General features: G+C 33.5%; 1 protein-coding gene across 3 annotated transcripts; it reads right to left on the bottom strand.

Annotated features, from left to right (window-relative positions):
• Positions 1 to 4,236: 4,236 nt before the first annotated feature.
• LOC117911474 (adenylyl-sulfate kinase 3-like) lies at positions 4,237 to 19,294 on the bottom strand. Of its 3 annotated transcripts, XM_034825869.1 has the most exons (7): positions 18,877 to 19,288; positions 15,971 to 16,111; positions 10,605 to 10,754; positions 10,272 to 10,390; positions 9,814 to 9,898; positions 5,682 to 5,728; positions 4,237 to 4,642 (listed from the first exon to the last, which is right to left on the bottom strand). In XM_034825869.1, the coding sequence occupies exons 1-7, from the start codon at positions 18,995 to 18,997 to the stop codon at positions 4,544 to 4,546; spliced, it is 762 nt and encodes a 253-aa protein (XP_034681760.1). In that variant the 5' UTR covers positions 18,998 to 19,288; the 3' UTR covers positions 4,237 to 4,543. The 3 variants fall into 3 exon arrangements, with proteins under 3 accessions (XP_034681760.1, XP_034681761.1, XP_034681762.1); XM_034825870.1 differs by lacking the exon at positions 15,971 to 16,111 and having other exon boundaries at positions 18,877 to 19,290; XM_034825871.1 differs by lacking the exons at positions 4,237 to 4,642; positions 5,682 to 5,728; positions 9,814 to 9,898 and adding an exon at positions 9,976 to 10,085 and having other exon boundaries at positions 18,877 to 19,294.
• Positions 19,295 to 19,950: the final 656 nt, after the last annotated feature.

Raw genomic sequence — 19,950 nt, 5'->3', positions numbered from 1 at the left:
ATGCATGATTTTTATAAATAAAAAAAACATTTTGTGAGAAAAACTTTTTCATTAAAAACAACACTTTCAAACTTATAGTTTGAGTTATTATGGGTATAAATTTTCATTATCAATAAAAGTGGAAAATGTACACAAAGGTCCACTATTTTTAAAAACAAAAAACAAAAATTAACACAAAAGTCAGCTTTAAAAAGAGGTTCATATGCATTCAAATGCTACCAAAGGTGGAAAATGTCAAAATTACTATTATTGCCCATCATGTTGCCTAAAATGCCACATGATTATTTTAACACCAAAATTCAACACTATTTTATATACAATTTAAACTTTCTTTTTTTTTTTTTTTTTTTTATATACAAACATCAACTCTTTTAAACAAGATCTCAACTTTTCTTTCTTTGAACTTTTTTTCTCAATTTTACAACAAAATCTCAAGATTTTTTTTTTCAACTTTGTTTTTTAACAAAATCTCAAAATTTTCTTTTCTTAAGAAGAACCTTTTTTATAAAAAATTTCAAGTTTTTTTTTCAAATTTTTTGTATAAAATCTCAACTTTTTCTTTCAATTCCCCTTATTAACAAATTCTCCTTTTTTTTTTCTTGAAGAAGAACCCTATTTAAAATATATATATATATATATATAGTTTTTTTCAATTATTTTTTAAAAAAAAAAAACTCAACTTTTTAAAACCATTAATTTTTTTTTCATCAATTTCAAAACAAAATATGAACTTCCAAAACACCTTCCTTTTTTTTTTCCCTACTTTTACTACAAAATCTCAATAGATAAATAATTAAATATAAAGTGTTCTTAAGGAAAAAAAAAAACAAAGAACTAAAAAAAAAACATTGTGAATAAAAAAAGGAGGTATGAAATTATCTTATTCCATTAATCATAGTCTTAATATTAGGAGTGTGCACGATCCAATGGGTTCAATTTTGCGTATTGAAATCAAACTCAACTGTCTAATTAATTAATTTTTATGTATTAATAATGAAACCCTTTCAACTTCGATTGGCTTAATTTGATTTAATAACTATAATCAATTTTTTTGATTTAACAACTAAAACCAATTCTTTTGTTAATTTTGGTCAAAACTAATTAAAAGATAACAATTAGACATTGTAGACCAAAAAGACTCAATTATAATAAGTTGCCTTATAGCATGTTCAAATCACATCATCACAACTCATTTTAAATCATATTAATATAGCCTAATGACATAATCACGTTTTCAAATTGGTTAATTGTGGATCAATCTATCTCGTTGGTTTGATTTATATTTAAAAAATTGAAATTGTTAGAAAATTTTTAAAACTTGATCGATTCAAGCCAATATGGTTTAATTTAATTAGTTTTTTGTATATCCTTAATTTATATTGGGTTTCAATCACAACGATTACAATAAATATTTTCTCAATCGGATTACATGGTAAACCAAAATGTAATATAGTTAAGCGTATGATCATCCACATATTCTTACAAACATGTATGACATTCTTTCTTAGATGACCAACATAACTAAAGATCATGTGTTGCTAAAATCTTATTAGAAAAACCTTACAAGAAAATTCTACCAAAATAAAGAGAATATGATGTTCTTAACGGAATTGCAATAGATTCTTAGCTATGGGAATCCTACCACATGGGACAGTGAGGAGTCAAGATCTTAATTAAGAGAGAGTGGAATAAGAAATAGCAAGAAATAAGAAATGGAGTTTTTTTATAGTGCTTTAAAATAGTAACTCTCACATTAATTAGTCCATAAATATATGAAAGCTTCAAAAAATTAACACATGTCACAAGACAAAATGGTCCTCTTTATCAATTTAGTCAACACGAGTTCAACAAGTGTCGACCCCACCTTGACTAACCCCCAACTCTAACTACCAAACCAAGAACCTTAAACCAGCCCCAAAGTGCTCAATGGTGGAATTAAGCTCAACTCCACCACCAAGATGCACCAAGTATAAGAACCCTCTAAGCCTGGCTCTCAACTCAAGCAAGCGTGCTACCATCAAGTCATTATGTTAAAGGTGACACTTAAAAGAAAATGTTTTGGAGAAAGTATGCATCCGTTCCTTTGACAAGAATGAAACGAGGGTATTATAAGGTGCATGTGACATTATCTTTATTAGGAAGTGTTGTAGAAGAAACCCCCTCGGCATCTATTATAGTAGGGCACCCATATACCATGGGCGTTCAAGTAACATTGGAATGTATTTGGAGATAGAATCCATAATCATTTGACACAATCAACATTTAGCCTCTTATGCAGGCAAGGCTAGTAATGGGGGAGCATGCTCACGCATTTCTCAAAGTCATGTTGTATTTAGAACTCATCTATGATTGGAGAATCATCCCATAGGCACACAAATAACTATGCATACATAGCCACACAATATCAGTTCAAAAGATTCTACTCTCAACATCAATTGAGTCACTTTTAAAAGGAAAAGATGTTAATTTACAAAACTCATTATTTTTCCTTAGGATCACATGTATGTATAGTTTGATGGTGGATATAAGTTCTTTTCTTTTATGAATAATTATTTTTAATTTATTTTAAACATCACGAATTGCACTTTTATTTTTATGGTTTTAATTGTTTTAATTATAATCTCGTACGTTATACAAGTGACTTGTCTATTATACGAGAGTAGTGAATTGAAAATTTTGACTCAACAATTCATAGGGTGATTTAGGTTCAAATAAAAAATATTATTGATATTATGAATCAAGGTAAGAATGTAATTATTATTTTATCATTTCTTTATTCCTTACATCAATTATATTTTATGCATTCAAATTAATTAATTTTTTAAAATAATTATTTTAAGTCTCGTGCATTAGCTTCCAATGCCACCACCTCATGTAAAAGTTATAAAGATAACCTCTTATGGATCACCTCAAAGCCAAGTGTCAGCTACTATCAAGCACCCACCTCATTTTTGTTTTGTTTTTAATAAGTAAAAGCCTCAATTCAACCACATGCTTTATGAAGTTCATAAATCTCCTTCCCCTTTTTATGCCTTTACAATTTCTTTTTCCTTTATTTCCAAAACAAGAGGCCAACACCTCCTAGCATGTGAGAACGTTTGCCTCCATACCATTAATTGAAATATACTAATTCTTTCCAATATATATATATATATCTTTTCAATTATGATTGGAATGTTATTTTTAGTTATAAATTATGTTTTTTTATCATTATAACACATGTCAGAAAGCACCAACTAATATATTTTCTATTTTGTCTATCACATTGAACTATGGATAGAAGACTTTAAAAAAAAAATTCAAGAAGAAAAACTATAAGCTAATTAATTTATTTATTGGTCTTATTTGCATCAAGCTACATTCAATTTTTCAAATATTAACTGAGATAATTGAATCTATGAACCTAAATAGCAAATGAAAGATGTGTTTTGCCATCTCACAAATGACTAGTTATTTATGGAAGGAGAATTTTTATTACAACTTTTATATGATTTCAACAAACAATATTTTTCAAATAGTCCTCGTACACTATATATTAATTTTAGTGCATTAACTAAGTTGAGATCAAAAGATTTTATTATTTAAGCAAAATTATTAATTTATCAAATATTCATTTATTTATATTTTCTTGGGCCCGTAAAGATTTTTAAAAATATTATTATCTTATACATTTAGCGAGATTATTAAATTAGTAAACAAACCCGAATTGGAATCAAAAGATTTTATTATTTAGACGAAATTATTAATTTATAAAACATTCATTTATCGGGATTTTAATGTTTATGGAAACACATTGTTCCTCCTTGCTACATACATTTTATGCCTACATGTAACATCTGCCTAAAATTACATATTAAAAATAAATGTCCAATTCCAAATGGACAACCCCATGTCATATGAAGAAAATAAAAGTAGGTTGATTAAATAAATATAATATAAAATACGATAGCATAATAAATGAGATAATATATTTTATCTCATATTTAATCGATGATAAAATGATATTAGTTATTTCATCATTTATCATACCTTATATTCAATTAAATATGGGATAAGTAACGAGATATATTTGTCTTATCCATTTTTTTATATTCCCTTACATGGATATGATATTTTATGTCCTAAACATCCAAGCCCAGTTGGATTAATTAACTACCTTCAATGATGATGATGCAGATGAGGATGAAGATGGTGATGAGCATAAGAAAAGTATATTTCATTTACAAGTGCTACACAAGAAACAGCACAAATGGAAAGCTTTATTCCCTCAATAATAATAATAATACAAATATTTTCAGCAATTCTAAAACAAACCCAAAAAAAAAAACCTAAAAGCAAAAGAAGGGAAGAACATCATACACACATTACTTACAAAGGGGAATAGAAGAGTGAGGATGCATTAATTAATTGATCAATTAACTAATGCAAGGATTAAAGCACGGTCTCAGGAAGCCAGCACTCTTCTCTTTATTGCAGTTGTTAGTGCCTTCTTCTTGCCAGCACTATTGTCTGATCAAACAGCTTGATAAGCCAGGAAGATGGTCTATGCCTGAAGGTACCCATTCTCCTCCAAGTAATGTATCACTTTCTCAGCCATGTCTCTAGGGGAGGTACAGACCTCTTCACTATGTTTTAGCACTATCTGAGGAGAGAAAAAAATTCACTTAGTTCGCATTTTAAAATTGGAGTTTATAAATAAAAATCGAAAAACAAAAAAGGGAATTCAAAACACGATGGAGAAAACCAGTAGTAGTGACAATACTTGCTATTTACTGTAAGTAATACTTTTCTCTGTTAGTATTATGTCTATTGAATGAAGTCTATGGTCAGATTTTTCCTAGAAAAGATGAAGGAAAGCCATAGAAATAAAAGCTATGAAGCAAATGATGCATTAATGTAAACTTTTTCCATGCAGAGGGGTGGTTAGTAGCCTGAAGATGAATCCTGCCTAGTGAGGGCATGGAGTTGATAGATGGAAAAGGATCCTTGAAGTGATAATTAAGGTCAGAAGGCATAGATATGAGATTACTTGGAGGACTCTTCCTTTTACTTTGATTCTGTCAAAGCCCTTAATTCTATTTTGCCCCTTAAGCTTAGAGTGACAGTCTGAACTTGGTGTTGGAAAGGCAGTTAAACGAATGTGAGGGTTCAATCTCAAAAAATCTTGGGGATGTCATCAAGAAGGCAGGGAAGAGTCTTGTCCATTGGCAAGGGTGCTAGGTTGAGCTTCCATGTAATGAAGTTTGCCCTCTTTTCAGAGAATTGGAGTTAGCAGGGAGTGGAGCCTTAGTGGGAGTGTAGTATTGGTTGTCATTAAGGGATTTGTAACTCGGTTTTTCTTTGCCATAAACTTTTGAAAATGTCCAACCTTTAGTGTTGGAGTGTTTCCTACGAGAGTCTAGTACAACCTTTGTTTCAGAAAGAGTACCATGTTGAGGTTACATTCAGCTATAATGTTTAGCGCCTTTTTCCTGACAAAAAAAGCACATTTAATAACTTTATATGACCCCTTCTGGAAATTAGAAATCACCCTGCCTTAAGTGGCTTCAAAAGACATCCAGAAATCATGATGTGCACTGTCCTCGTGTAAGATGCAAGTGTATATGAATTTTATGCAAGTGCAAAAGAATTTTCATGCATATCAAAGGGATTCACTTCTTCACAAGTAAACATATACATACCTCACAATTTAATGGTGGCTCATATGGATCATGAATCCCTGTAAAACCTGCAAAGAAACACTAAACTTAGATCTGAACAATTTGCTAAACAAATCCTACTAGAAAAACATATGGAAAATGTGTGTGTGTGTGTATATATATATATATATGGAAAGGGTTCTAATACTATGGTCTTATTGGTGCATGTTGTGCACCAAAAGCACCACAAAACTGTAGTAAGATACATTTACACAAGTAAAAAAGGCACTCATTACATACCAAGAATACAGAAAGCTGATATTAGAATCTTGTCTTGACATAGTTTTAAAATGCATGCCCTTCTTTGTTTTTATTTTTTTATTTTTTTATTTTTTTATTTTTTTATTCTTTTCCTTTTTTCTATAGGCAAATGGAAGCAAAGATAAAGAGCACCAGGAAAAACAGGGGGTGCAACCCTAGTACAATGGGAGTTTATATAGAGCACAAAAAGAAAAGGAAAGAGAAAAAGGAAAAACACACACACAGAACAACATAAAAGCCAGCACTGAGAAACAACACCATTACTTCCTATCTATTAGACAAGCCCTCAATGAAATCTATCAAGGAGAGATCAAACCCCTGGGGGACCCCCTAGCCCAACCAAAAAATGATTCCAGGAATAAGTTCTTCAGCATCTGATCTGAGTGCTACACTACGCTGAAAATTCCGCTGTTGCATTCTTTCCATATACACCAAAATAAACAAAGGGGACCATGTTCCATGTTTTTCTTTGCCTTTTTTGCATTCTTCTACCCTACCCTGCTAAAAGAACCTCTCTGATGGTCTTTGGGAATACCTACTGATAACCAAACAAAGCAAGCTTGGTCCCAAAGCATACAGACTTTGGCATCATAAATCAGAAACCATGTTTTAAAAGGCTATTGAGGCTTATGCCTTGAGGCTTGTCCCAAGGTGAGGCTCTACAAATTAGCCTTGAAGCTATAGCCTCAGTTAGAGTAATTGAGGCTTAAGCCTCACCCTATCAAGGCTTATAGCTTTGAGGCTATAGCCTCAAGGTTGTTGAGGCCTAAGCCTCAAATATCTAACGGGTTTTCAACCTTTATGGGCTTTTGGAATATATTTTATAAAAGGTTCAAGCCTAAAATATTCAATGAGTTTTAATGGGTTCTACCATCTAGTACTTTTGTGGACTTCTAATATAGATTTTATGAATTTTCTATTGGGTCCCTACTTGGTTAAACCTTTTACAAAATAAGGGCTTACTTGACTTTCAATTAACTGTTTAAACATAACGGAATTGTCGATTGTCCTAGTGGTTGATCTCATATAGAATCTAATTCTTGATATAAAAAAAGAAAAAGAAAAAAAGATATCACTACAATTGGTGGACAAAGAAGGAAGGGCGGATATTAAAACCAAAGGAGAGGGAAATATAGCAATTGGATGTGATTATATTCTTTGAAGGATCCTAGTAATAGTAATAATAATGTTGAAAATTATTTGGTAAAACCATGAGAGAGAGTTAAATTTTATGTCCAAAAAATAAACTAAATTAGAACTATTAACAATGAAAAATAATTAAATTTATTATTATGAAGTTTGTGTCTTTTTTATTATTTGATTTTATTGTGACTTTATGAGTTTTTTTTTTTTAAATAATTTTCTATTGTTTATTTGTTTAAGTTGAGGCCTACGCCTCACCTTATTTAGGCAAAACGCCTCAAGGCCGCCTTTAACCTTTTTTCGATAGGTAAAAGGAGATTGTATTAGTTTTAAAAAGTATACATGATGTATACAAAGCAACCAAAAAACCAAAACATGTGAATACACAAAAACAAGCAACTGCACCCTATAAAGGGTTTAACCAATTCACAAAATCTAACAGTGATATAGAACCTCCCCATGTACAATCTAATCCAATCCCAAAAAATATGCAAAAAGGAACTTTTAATTGTTTGGTCCAAACTTTCACAACTTTCAAAGATTCTCCTATTTCTCTCCCTCCAAACGGACCAAAAAAGGCATAAAGGAGCAACTTTCCAAGCTTTTTTTCTTTTTTTGCCAATGAAGAAGCCACCCCAACTCAAGAGCACCCCTCGCACCCTATCAAGACCACCTTTTAACCTTCTAAAACATTGATCAGAATGTGACAAGTTGATTCCTCCATGCACCTACACAGACAGCATCTATTAGCCAACTGCCATCCCCTCTTCATAAGCAGATCAACCATTAAAATCCTCTCCCAAACAGCTTCCCAAAATAAAATATACACCCTTAGCAGGGGTCCAGAATTCCATATCTCTTTACCTGGAAACTTCTTGGAGATTTCAGCACAAGGGAAGAATAGTAAGACTTGACAGAGAAGCTCCCATTCTTCACTCCTCTCCCTCCACACCAATCTTTCTTTCATGTGAACCTTGGACAGTCACTGAGTGAATAAGCTTAAAAAAATTGTTTAATTCCTCCAACTCCCAATCATGAAAGCACCTATGAAAGCAAGAGTTCCAAAAATCACACCCATCCTCCCCTATACAAGGACTCAGCACTTCACCTATCTAACCAGAACTTGGTTTTAATCCCATTTCCAACAAAGATGCCATTCTATGCCAGAACTCACTCCACCCACTTGTAAAATCCGTCTAAAGCCCCATGCCAAAAGGTTCTCCTACCTCTTTGGAGCTCTATCAATCATTATCTTGGCAAACTTGACAACAATAACCTGTTTCCATAGGCAATTGTGCCCCACAGCAAACCTCCATAACCATTTCCCAGGAAGGGCTTTATTAAGAGTTGCAATCCTTCTTAAACCAAGCCCCCCCAAGTTCTTTTCCTTACAAAGAGTGTCTCACTTCACATAATGCATCTTTTTTCCTGAAAGCTTATCCCCCCATGAAGTTTCTTTGAATCTTGTCAACCAATTTTTCAATGGCTAAAATAGATAGAATCTGCTTCTTCCAAGAGGCCAATTCCACCAATCTCTATTGAAGCCCTCATTCACCAGATTCCAAGTAGCCCGAGATTTGAAGGGGGCTCCCTAGGGCAGGCACCCCACCTTACAACCCAAAACAGCAGCCCACCTCTCAACATTGGCTATCTCCCCTATTAGAATGAGCTCACTCTTCTGCAAAATTAACTTTCAAGCTAGAGATCATTTCAAAGCAAAGAAGCACCCACCTTAAATGCACAAGCTGATCAGCACTCACTTCACAAAGATGAGAGTGTCATCCACAAAGAGATGAGAAACCTATATATCCACTCTCCCGCTAACCCCAACTTTCAAGCCATTGGAAATGCATGCAATGCACTTTAACATGCACCACCTCCAAAACTTTAATCAAGATCCCTGAGAAAATTACAACTAGTAATGATTTTTCATGCTTAAGATGTATTTAGGTGCATAGGAGCAACCATTTTTCCATTAGCCACATCAAGAGCCTTCTTATTTTCTCAATCACAAGTAGCAGTCTCCCCATTCGCTAAGAGAAGCTAAGGACACTAGGAAGATGGAGCCTGGCAACAATTACAGGGTTCTGAATCTTCTTAGAACATAATATTCCAGAATTCAAGAATTGGTTGAGAACCCAACTTCCTTACAATATTAAAGGACATATTTGGAATAGGTAAAACAAATACATACCTCAAGATCTGGCTCATATGTGACAATGCGTTGAGATGGAGATGAGATAGGTGGCTCCAAGTTTGATTTCAGAATTCAAGAATTACACAAGAACTCAGTTTCTTCACAACATTAAAAGACAGAGCCTTTGAGGCCTGGCTCAAGTGGTAAAGGGTTGGGGTGGGTTTGTGGGAGAGGTTCCAGGTTCAAGAGCCTTTTAGAGGAAAATGAGGAAGAGTAGGGCAACAGAAAAGCATTTAGAGGAGGATGAAGAAGAGTGGGCCAAGGAGAAGATGAGGATAATGATGAACCCTTTTACAACTATTGAGGAGGGGATAATTTTTGGATTATAAAATGTCATATTGTCCACAAGTAATTCATGATACAAGCAACAAAATTGGAAAATCTTAAATCAAAAGTTTGTGCAGGCAACAATTCATATTAACAATTTAGGATATAATCAGCTGGGTAACTTCACAAGATTACTGTTGAATAAACAAGATTCAAAATGGCAGTGTGAAGGTTTCTACGAAATACCTTTAATTTTCCCTGCACGTGCAAGCTTATACAGACCCTTTGGGTCCCTCGCTTCACAGACTTGGAGTGGCACATCCATGAACACCTGTCACATTAAAGCATTATTAGGTGTAATAAGTGACTTTAGTCTTATGTTGGGTTCATAGTTCTCTCTCTCTCTCTCTCTCTCTCTATCTATCTATCTATCTATCTAGGTTTTCTTGCACATGCAAGCTTATACAGACTCTTTGGGTCCCTTGCTTCACAGACTTGGAGTGGCACACCATGAACACCTGTCACATTAAAGCATTATTGGGCTCATAGTTCTCTCTCTCTCTCTCTCTCCCTCCCTCCCTCCCTCTATCTATCCATCCATCTATCTCTTTCTTTCTTTTTCTATTTTTTTTACTTTGGTAAACAACTGGAATAGAACCTATGGCTCACTGCATAAATATTTCATTCAAGGGAGGAGCACCAACCTCAATAAAACTTCCTTCCAGTACAAGTGCACGACAGGCATCCCTATCCCTTCTGTAGGGAGAAATCAGGCTGGCAATGCAAATAAGTCCAGCATCTGCAAACAGCTTGGCTACCTCTCCTGAAATAAATAGGAAACTGAATATTTTAATATATATATATATATAGATGCTATTAAAAAAATTCAGACCACCATGATCTAAAAAAAATGTTTTCCTGAAAGTTAAGCTTCAAATAAAACCAGAGTCAATGTCCCAATTAACAATTAAAATGGTATAGCAACAGATTCTTTTAAGAGATAAATCCATTGGCATAGCCAGTAGAGCAAAACTTACCAACCCTTCGTATATTTTCAGCACGATCCTCTGCTTTAAAACTAAGGTCACGGTTTAGGCCATGCCTGACATTGTCCCCATCAAGAATGTAAGACAACTTTCCTCTGCTGTATAAGCTTTGACTCAAAGCACATGCCACAGAGCTCTTCCCTAAAATTGGATTTCAGAAAGTATGAAAACAACAAAAAGAAATAGTAAATTCAACCAAAGAACACTATTTCTTTGTAAGAAAAAGAATCTTAGCTTGGATTTTTTTTTCTTTAACCACAACACAAATGACCCATAAAAAAAGCACTAATGAAGTGGCACATTCTTCCTGGACCTAAGAGAGTGTATTCCCACTGTTACTGATTTCTAGGATAGGCTATGTCTTAATTCTAACTAGAGTTCAAAACCCAATAAATGTCTCCATTTTCTATTCATATAAATGATGGAAAGAATTATTGTCAAACAACAAAAGAAATATGACAAGCAAAAGACTAATTTAACAAATATGGAAAGTGGTATGGCTAAGAAACACTTCAAGCAAGAAAAAATAAATGAGAAGAGAGAAAAATAACCAAAAAATGCTACTAAATGATCGACCTAAAAACATTAAAAGAAGTTCCAAGTAAGGTCCCAAGGTACAATTTAACTAACAGGCTACTGTAGTTGCTGAAAATATTAAAAAATATACTCCATCATTTGAGAGTGCTGCTGATTTGGTGAAATATGTCTTATTCGATTAATAGTCCTACCTAGCTTGAGGTTAATTGTGAACAAGATGAATAAAAGCATCAATTTGAAATACTATATTGAGACATCAACTTCGAAAATAACTATATTTATAGTGTCAACATATTTAAAAGGGTGATTTTCCATTCTATCTACATATGATGGCAGTGAAAGAAAGAAAGACTGTCAGGTGCGTCTGATAAAAAAAGGTGCATCAGGTGAATACGGCACATAATCTTCCGTATTTCAATTTCTTAAAATTTCAAGGCTGTAATATGGAAGGGCATAGTTTTTCATTTTCTACGAATTTTCTTCTTGTTATGGAGTGCATGAGGTAGCATTGAGGGTGTTAGTCATGTGTGTCATGTGTGTCTGATAAAAAAGGTGCATCAGGTGCATAAGGCACATAATCTTCCATACCACAATTTCTTAAAATTTCCAGGCTGAAATATGGAAGGGCATAATTTTCAATTGTCTATAAATTTTCTTCTTGTTATGGAGTGGATGAGGCAGTATTGAGTGTGTTAGTCATGACACAAGCATCCACCTCAGGTTAAAAAATGTTCTTTAGCTTTATCTATGACTCCAGATGCATCTATGTCATCTAATTGTCCTTATTCTTCTCTCATAACACAAGATTGGAGTTGGTTTTCCATAATTACAAGTGCAATCAACTGCAGATGAGCAAAGTTTGCACCACCTCTCACAAGGTCCAAAAGACATCATGGATTCATCATACTAATTTGCTATTGAAATGATGATTTTTTTACCATATGTTCTCATCTTCTTGTTAGTCTTTTTATGATCAATCAAGTAGTATGCTTAAGCCGCAACTGAGAACCACATGCTGCCTCTATGCCTCAATCAGTCTAATGTAATTATTCTTTCCCAAACTTTTTTCCACGTAAATAAAAAATTTAGGGGAAAAAAAAAAAACCACCACCAACTTTGGCAATGCACAAGAACTCATATAGTAGACATGGGAAACCATGATAGGAGCAAAGGCAAGAGTGTCATAAAGACCTAGGAACTGGAAAACCTTTAGATTTCAAACAGGTGAATCACTCTCTCCACATTTACATGCGGAAGTAAATTAAATCCAGAAAACTCCCTATCCAATTCCCAATCATGGAATCTCCAGATAAAACTCAGGCATCCATAACCCAAGGCCTGCCTACCTCATAACAACAAGCATCCAACTTGTGTTTGGAAAGAGATCTAGATAACAAAAAAGTGAGCATATTTCAAGAAATATTCCTCCTGCACAGCAGAAAAAATAAAAAGATCAATGCCAAATAATGATTGGACCTTTAACCCATCAAGCCAAGTGTACCTCCCCATTCCAATAGGAATACTTGGCAACTGAAATTTATTAATGAGCTAGGAAACCTTCTCATAACCAAAGAATTCCTTGAAAAGTTTCACCTCTCATGTGGAAATCTCACCACATTTAACTCCTTCAATGCACCATAAATCATTTGATAAAAACTTAAACAGCTCCTAATGCTTCCCAAAAATCCCTCCTCTCAAATCATCTCATCAGCCCATACAAAGTCATTTAAACAAAGACATCCTCAATTTTCTTCTTTGATATGCAAATGATATGGAGTTAGATTAACTAGAACCTAACACAAAGGAGTGCACCCTAGCACAAGGAAGCATATAAGGAGTGCCAATGGGTAAAAAGGAAAGAAAAAAAGGGTGTACAGAAGATAAAGGGTTTCCCAACTTAGTCCTGATCTGATCCATGAGCAAAATAAAAAATCAACATGTCAAGCCCCCAATGAATCATAGACCAATCAAAAAGGGCTTTTAGGAATAACTTTTCCATCATCTGGTGAGAATCGCTTCCTATCCAAAGATTCTGTCATCATGTTCAGTACAAATGTGTGCTTATCAAAAAAAAAAATCAGCACAAATGCACCAAAATGGAAAAAGTAGGGGCCAATCTCCACGCCCTTCTGCACCACTTTCCCACACCTCTATGGTGCCAACCTAAAAGTAATTTTCTAACAATTCTAGGGAACATCCACTACAACTCAAACAAAGAAAGGAGGCTCCAAAGAATTTCAGCCTTTAAAAATGGATTAGGATGTGACTCATTGACTTTTCACTATCCTTGCACAAGCAGCACCTATTTACCAAATGGCTACCCTTCCTCATGCGCTGATCACCATAATTCTATTTTTTCCCAAGCAAAAATGCATGCCCATAGTCCTATACCTCCTCTTTGGGACTGAGCTGTAGGAAGCTAAGGAAGAGTAGCAAGGGGATGGGATGGGGATGTGAGAGGTTCCAGGTTCTAGTTCCAACAGTACTCCAAAAAATAAATTTTAGCTATCCAAAAAATCAGTCTTTGCACCTCTCCATGCTAATCTTTCTTCAATGTCACTGATTGAATATGCACAGGAACACCACCCATTGACTCCATCTCCAAACCATTAAGTCTCCTCAGAAAACATGGACCATAGTCATCCTTATTCTAGAATAGGAAACCAAAAATGTCCCTACCATTAAAGAGACACAACTCTCATCTCCCATAAAAACATCATCCCAAATGTCACACCCCTGGTATCAAGGACAAATATCCGAAAAAAATAATTCACAACTACTTAAGACAAATCACATTAGCTTTGTGCCTCCATAAGAAAGATTTAATCAACTCCCCTTTATTCAAATTGTTAATATTGTCTATAAATAAATAAATTAAATTAAATTAAAAAAAAAAAAACCACCACCAAAATGATCACAAGTTGTGTACATGCACAAATTGCAGGTAGGGAGGACAGGCTCCTTAGGCCCTGAAATGAAATCCTCTCCCATTCTGCACTGGTACATTAGACCACCTATCCAAACCAATAATCATCTATCTTTTCAGGTTCTATGTTTCACTTCCAATTGGAAGCTGCATATCAAAAAAAAAAAAAAAAAAGAATTGTTAATATCCCTCATATTTCAAGATAATATTCTGAGCTTATAATAGAAAAAAAAATTCATACGATTCTTGGATTAAAAAAAAAATACTAAAAACAATTTTAAACACTTTCTAATAAAAAAATTTTCTAATTTTCAAAATTTCTTTTGAATTTTTTAAGAACTTTTGAAATTAGAACAGCACTTTCTCAAACAACTTATAGTTGGATCTCAACTGAGAAAAACAACTTCCTCTTAAATATTTGAACTCAATCTTTGAGAAGTTAAACAGTCTCCTCAACCAACTTGAATTCAAAAAGAAATAATCCACACTTAAGGCCAGCACATTGATTCTCCCCAACCTACAGAAAGCCCAGTTCGCCCAAACTTTAATCTTAGAGCATAGAAGCTGGGATCAGCAAAATATAATCATCACATTGGTGTCTTAACTACATGACACAGTATAAATTCCTTTAAAAATAGATTAGCAACTTTCTATGGCCATATTCGGCAGGATTTGAGCAATAAGCTATGACTAGTATAAAAGTTTATCCCATATATCTCTTTTTCTTTTATCAGAAACACAGCATTTTCATTAAAATGGATATTCCATATATCTCATTGAAACAGTAATTGGCAGAATTTCCTATAAAAGCTTTCCAATTCTTTTCTTGACAACCTTGGCCTTTTAAACTTTTAAATGGTAGCATTCACCAATGCCAAGAAGCATAAGTTTCTCCCAAGTACATCAGTGTCCATATGGCAAGTACCTAAACAAGCTACTAGCTGTCAGCACATAAAAAGATAGAAGGAAAACAGTATGTAAATAATTAGTAGCAAGTGCTAAAAAGTATACAAAACTATTGTTCATAGTTTCCCAGAGAAATCAAATTCGAGAAAAACAATTCTTTTAATTTTTTGTATTAATTTATTATCATGTATTTTAAGGTTAGAAATTGATCATAAAAGAAAGAGAGAGAGAGAGAGAGAGAGAGAGAGAGAGAGAGAGAGAGAGAGGGAGAGAGAGAGAGAAAATAATGCTACATGAAAAAGCTACGATCTTGTTGTCAAAGGCAGAAATGAAATTTCGAAGTTAAATAAATATATTTTTGCAATGAATAGAGGGAATTGTTATTTAAATAATTTGAAGGTTGACATTGAAAGTAATAGTGATTTGTGAATTTAAACTTTTACTTAATATATAAGGATTTTTTTTTTTTTCCTTTAGTGTTCAGTGGGGGAGGGAATGATGACAAACATTTCCATGTTGGAACTTTAGAAATGACACATAACGACATTCATATGAACAACATATATAAGTATATATGCCTGATTAGTATTTGAAACTAAAAATCATTTTTTTATTTATTTTTTATTTTGTGATGAACCTATGCATTAAGCTCATATTTTGTCAAATTGAACTTTCAAAACTTTAGTGCTCAATGCTTTCATATGGTATGACAAAGTTTAACTCTTTAAATCCAACTACCTTCAATAAAATTGGTAACATATTTCTCTACTTCATGCTTATATGCATGCATATTTTTCTATTTATTTTTCATTATATAAAAATACTTACGATAAATAATATGGAAAAAAAAAATTAAATTATAAAAGATAAAAATTTCTGAGTTAACAACTATGGGAAATAAAGCACAACTGATTTCAGATACACAAGCTAAGCCTCAAAGTTAATTGTCAATCCAAGGAGAGAATGCACAGAATTGACAATGACAAACCTGAACCACTGAGACCTGTGATCCATATGACACATCCTTTCTGTTTAAGTAACTTCTGTCTTTCAACCTTATCTACTGGACATCCATGCCACATAATGTTTGTTGAATTTCCAATGGTAGCCAATTGGCTGACAGTCCTCCCTAAATAACAAACCATATTAGAAAGCTGGAGAATCCAAGTAACAAAAAACTACAAGCTAGACATATGGGCATTTACAGCTTTATTGACCCAGCAAGCTAGATATACGGGCATTTATAGTTTCATTGAAACTGAAAAATTCATATATCAAGAGTTTCATTTCTATAAATCCTGAGAAGGTGGTTCAGGTTGGATGGGAATGAGAAATGATGTCAGTTTGCCTAGCCAACTGAAATGTTTAGATGGATCAAAAAAATAAACTATGAATTAACAACTGGAAACTACTAATATATAAATTTATTAAAATAAATCAATTATAAATTTATAAGAATAGAATTAATAAAAATATTGATAAGCCCAATGCCATGCTTAAACTACTGTTTCCTTTTATGCTGACCAGTTGTCATTATCAGTTCTGATGATCAGCTGCATCAATTTCAGGTGTCCTAATGATGATGGAAAAATGGTAATTTTTATTCAATTTATAGCTTCTTTGAATTCAGTGGGCCCCCCAGAAAAAAAGAATTAATAAATAAAAGTGAGTTTATAAGTTATAGGTTAATTTAGCAAAAGAATAAAATGTCCTAGCCTGGAAACAACCTCACATTCCCTTCCTTCACAATTGTTTTAGAAAAAGCTCCCACTTCAAATATTAAATTTATGCACAAGTTTTCATAAATGATGATATTTTCATTTCTCTTCTATTTCAGAATTTTCTGCACCAAGAGAGAAATGCAAATATCATCATTTATTTAGGTTGGATTCACATTTTTGCCTGACTCTAATTTCTGCCACTGGAAAACTCTTTTCCATTGAAAGGATGTCTGCAATTCTCAAGCTCTCAAAGTTTGTCGCTCTACTCATTGCAATTAATTGCTCTCTCTCTCTCTCTCTACCCTTCTTTTGGGGGGGGCAGGGATCATATGAATACGCAGAACCCACCTCAAATGATAGCTAATAATTCAAGTAATGATTGGGTCTGATCTAAAGCTCAAACTCAAAAGGGAAAGAAATATGAACTGAGAAGTTATTTGATGAAGTCCCATCCTCACTTTTTTATTTTCATTTGTTGGGTGTGGGTGCTCTAGTAAACTCACATATACATTGGTTATGCCCCTTTGTTAGGTGTGCCTTTTAATTTAATCTCTCATTTACCTTATCAAAAATACTAAAAGAAAAACATGAAAACTCTCAGGAGAATCAATTTCAATAATTGGACAGCCCAAGTGAGCATTTTTAAGGCTACATCATTCGAATGAACATGAATCAGGAGGTGTGATTCTCTGTTCTCAGCTCAGGTTGATTTAGCAGACCCAACTGAGGATCTAGAGAATTAAACCGAATGCCAAACTAGCAATCTCAAACCAATTATCTTGCCTGAGAACTGAACTGACACTAGACATTTTACCTGTGAGTACACAGCCAGCCCTTTCTGCTTAAGTTGGGTGGTCTATGTTGGAGTTATCCAACTACTCACATAGAAATTAAATCTAATTTAATGAACATGGATATGAATATATAGATTTTTATCTTGGGTGGTGTGTTGTGTGGTGATGTGTGTGTGTGTGTGTGTGTGTGTGAGAGAGAGAGAGAGAGAGAGAGAGAGAAAGGCTCTTGGAATATCCTAATTTATCAAAACCTTGCTGCCAATTCCATGCATAACCCTTTTTTTTTTCTCAAATTTCAAATTACATTACTAATTGTTTTACAGATGGGTTATTCAACATTCCAATTGTTTGGAATTTGCATGCCAAATCCAAGAAACATATCTATTTAATCCACGGTAATTTGCTCCTCTCTTCAGCGATACAGGCCAAAACTTCCACCAATGGTTAATAATTTGTTACAACTGAAGCACATACAAAATCACACCTAATCCATCAGGCATATAAATCTAAACCAAAAAGGGTCAAAATTAGCTGGACCATTCCATTCATTTACATTTAACAATAGAATCTCATTTAGCCCTTTATCAATCATATGCTAGTTCTTTACTGTAACCCTAGATCCATCTAAATTCGCTCTAAACCCTTTTCAAAACCCACTGCAGTGGTTCTAACAGATACATGGATTGAGGGGTCAACATTAGCTATGTTTTCTTTGATGAAGCAAGTTTTCAGCATCCATGCGGAATACTTTTAGTTGTTAACCTCAAAAAACTACATACACTTAGCATTGCCTAATCTAGAGAGCTCCAGTCTGCCAAAACTGGTATCATAACAAGAATTTCATTCCCAAAAGTTTAGTAATTTACTGCCTACTTTGCATCTATAGCAACGAAGTATGCTAAAGATATTTCTATCAAGAAAAACATAAAAATTTAAAGTAAAATAAGTACGAGAACATCAAAACTATTATCAAAATAAATATCTAAAATAGCAGGGTTGGTCCAAGGCCTAATGGTCCTATCCTTCAACAGACGAGCAATAAAAAGGAAAAATATGCTCCATCGCAAAAAATAAATAAATAAATTAAAGTCCATTAAACCTGTGAAATTTGGTTGCCAAGAAGGCTGGAGGTAATAAAAGAAATAAATAAAAATTGCAGATTTTACATTTTCTACCAATTGACTCAGGAGAAACCAAAAGTCAACCCATGACTCTCGCCCAATTATGTATAGATAAAATCCCAAACGACATAACATAATAGCTTTAATTCTCTTTTTTCTTTTCCCCTTCTCTTTCACCTTCCTCCAGCTTCTTGCTGGCCAAACAGATCAGAAAAACAATTCATCACAAAACTAAACTTCCCCAGAACAAGAAAATACCTGAAACTGTGACATGACCATTGGTGGACTTCTCAACCAAATCAGATCCATCCTTCCCTAAATCTCCAACATTATCAACCTTCTCATTCACACACGCCATTTGCAACCTCTCCATGGCCATAACAGACCAAAAGCCCTTGGATCTCGCAGGAGTTACAACACCAACGCCCAAACCAATCCTTTTATCACTCCTGAATCCCAAAACCCTAGCTTCGGCAAAACCGGCGGTGACTCCAGTCGCAGCGACCAAAACCCTAGCGGAGATCGGCCAAAGACCGCGATCATATCTCGATCGACCAGAAAATTGCTGAAGTACCGAGAAATTGGAGGTTAAGAACGAGGTTGGCCCCCGTGACGTTGGGTAAACGACGCCGTATCGCGGCGACCGTTATTTTTTGAAAGGGGTGAATCATCATGATCATGAATCTTTGGTCCTTCCAACCCGCCTTGGGCTTTCGGGTTTTCCAAGATTATGTGATGAATTAAAATTTTAAATTAATAACACGTTATGTGTGCTATTAATTTATTTTTTATTTTAAAATTATTAAATTCAAAAATATATATATATTTTAAAGCATGGTAAATACCAAATAGGACAAATTTTTTATTTCTAATTTTTATTTTTTTTTTTTTTTTGATTTATTTTGATTTTTTTTTTTTTTTTTTTTTTTTTTTTATAATAAAATCATATTATTTTTTAATAATTTTATTTTTTTTTTAATATTAATAAAAAAAAAAAAAAAAAAAAAAAAAAAAAAAAAAAAAAAAAAAAAAAAAACAATAAATATTGATATTGAAAATATGATAAAAAATTATCGTAAATTAAAATTCCCGATAAAAGAAAATTTGATTTTTATAAATATCTTATTTTAAAAAAATAATACAAATACATTAATATTATAAATGAAAATAAAATGATTACTCAGTCCATCCCCTTTCATAGTAGAACGGTGTAACCCGGTTTTGGGCTTGGGATCCAATTTCGAGTCTAGATTGCTCATCATGATGACCCGACCCATATTCAACCAGTCTGATTGGGTGGAGGGTGTATGGATAGACACGAGCATCGGATAT

This window comes from Vitis riparia, chromosome 3, assembly GCF_004353265.1.
Source record: "Vitis riparia cultivar Riparia Gloire de Montpellier isolate 1030 chromosome 3, EGFV_Vit.rip_1.0, whole genome shotgun sequence".
In the NCBI taxonomy this organism is placed as follows: domain Eukaryota; kingdom Viridiplantae; phylum Streptophyta; class Magnoliopsida; order Vitales; family Vitaceae; genus Vitis; species Vitis riparia.
The sequence above is the reverse complement of the archived record's forward strand: the minus strand, read 5'-3'. Positions and strand labels throughout refer to the sequence as shown.